This window comes from Egretta garzetta, unplaced genomic scaffold (assembly GCF_000687185.1).
Source record: "Egretta garzetta isolate BGI_Z169 unplaced genomic scaffold, ASM68718v1 scaffold287, whole genome shotgun sequence".
NCBI classification, from domain to species: Eukaryota; Metazoa; Chordata; class Aves; order Pelecaniformes; family Ardeidae; genus Egretta; species Egretta garzetta.
This window is the reverse complement of record NW_009260435.1, coordinates 874,075-874,777: the sequence shown is the minus strand read 5'-3', so window position 1 is coordinate 874,777 and position 703 is coordinate 874,075. Positions and strand designations below refer to the sequence as shown.

The following is a 703-nucleotide window of genomic DNA, read 5'->3' as shown; positions in this document are numbered from 1 at the left end:
TCAGGGGCCTTCAGGCCCCGGGTCTCTGTGGGGACAAGGGGGTGATGGGATGGGGTGGGGACACGGGGGTGGGTGGTAGTGGGTGCTGGTGGGTCCCTCACCTGGTTTGAAGAGCACCACTGCCTTCATGCAGGCAAATTCAGTGGGGTCAACAGCCAACACCTTGAAGCGGCTGAGGGTCTCCTGCAGCACCCGGACATCCAGGGCAGCTGGCAGCAGCTTGCCAGGGGCTGGCTCGGGGACGGCCAGCAGTGGGCAGCTCTCCAGGGGCATGGACCACTGGATGGCACAGAGCAGGAACAGCTCACTCCATGCTTCCTCCAGCAGGATCACCTGGGGAGATGGGGGGACAGGGGACACACCCCCAAAAACCCCCGTCACTCCCAAAGCCTTCAACACCTGCAGCCCGTATGGTGGGTTGGGCTGAAGTGCATCTTCCCGAGGGGCACCCCAAGACCCTGCGGTGAATGCTGTGGGGATGCTCCAGCCATCCCCATCCCACTGGTTGCCTACATTTTTGGGGTCCCTGCTGTCCCACGGCAGGGTCCCCAACCCCACCTGGTCACGGAAAGGCAGGTTGGAGAAGACAGGCAGGTTTTTGGCCCATTTCACAGCCATGAAGAGGAGACGCGCTGAGGTCTCGTAGACATTTTCGGGGCTGGCTGCCGGGTACGGTGCCACCTGGTACTCACTGGCTGCCCGC

General features: G+C 63.0%; 1 protein-coding gene across 1 annotated transcript in view; it reads right to left on the bottom strand.

The window, feature by feature from the left end:
* NR2E3 (nuclear receptor subfamily 2 group E member 3) overlaps positions 1-703 on the bottom strand; it is a 6,498-nt gene that overhangs the window by 2,225 nt on the left and 3,570 nt on the right. The window contains 2 exon segments of the mRNA XM_009643768.1: positions 102-333; positions 559-695. Coding sequence (XP_009642063.1) covers positions 102-333; positions 559-695 — 369 coding nt within the window.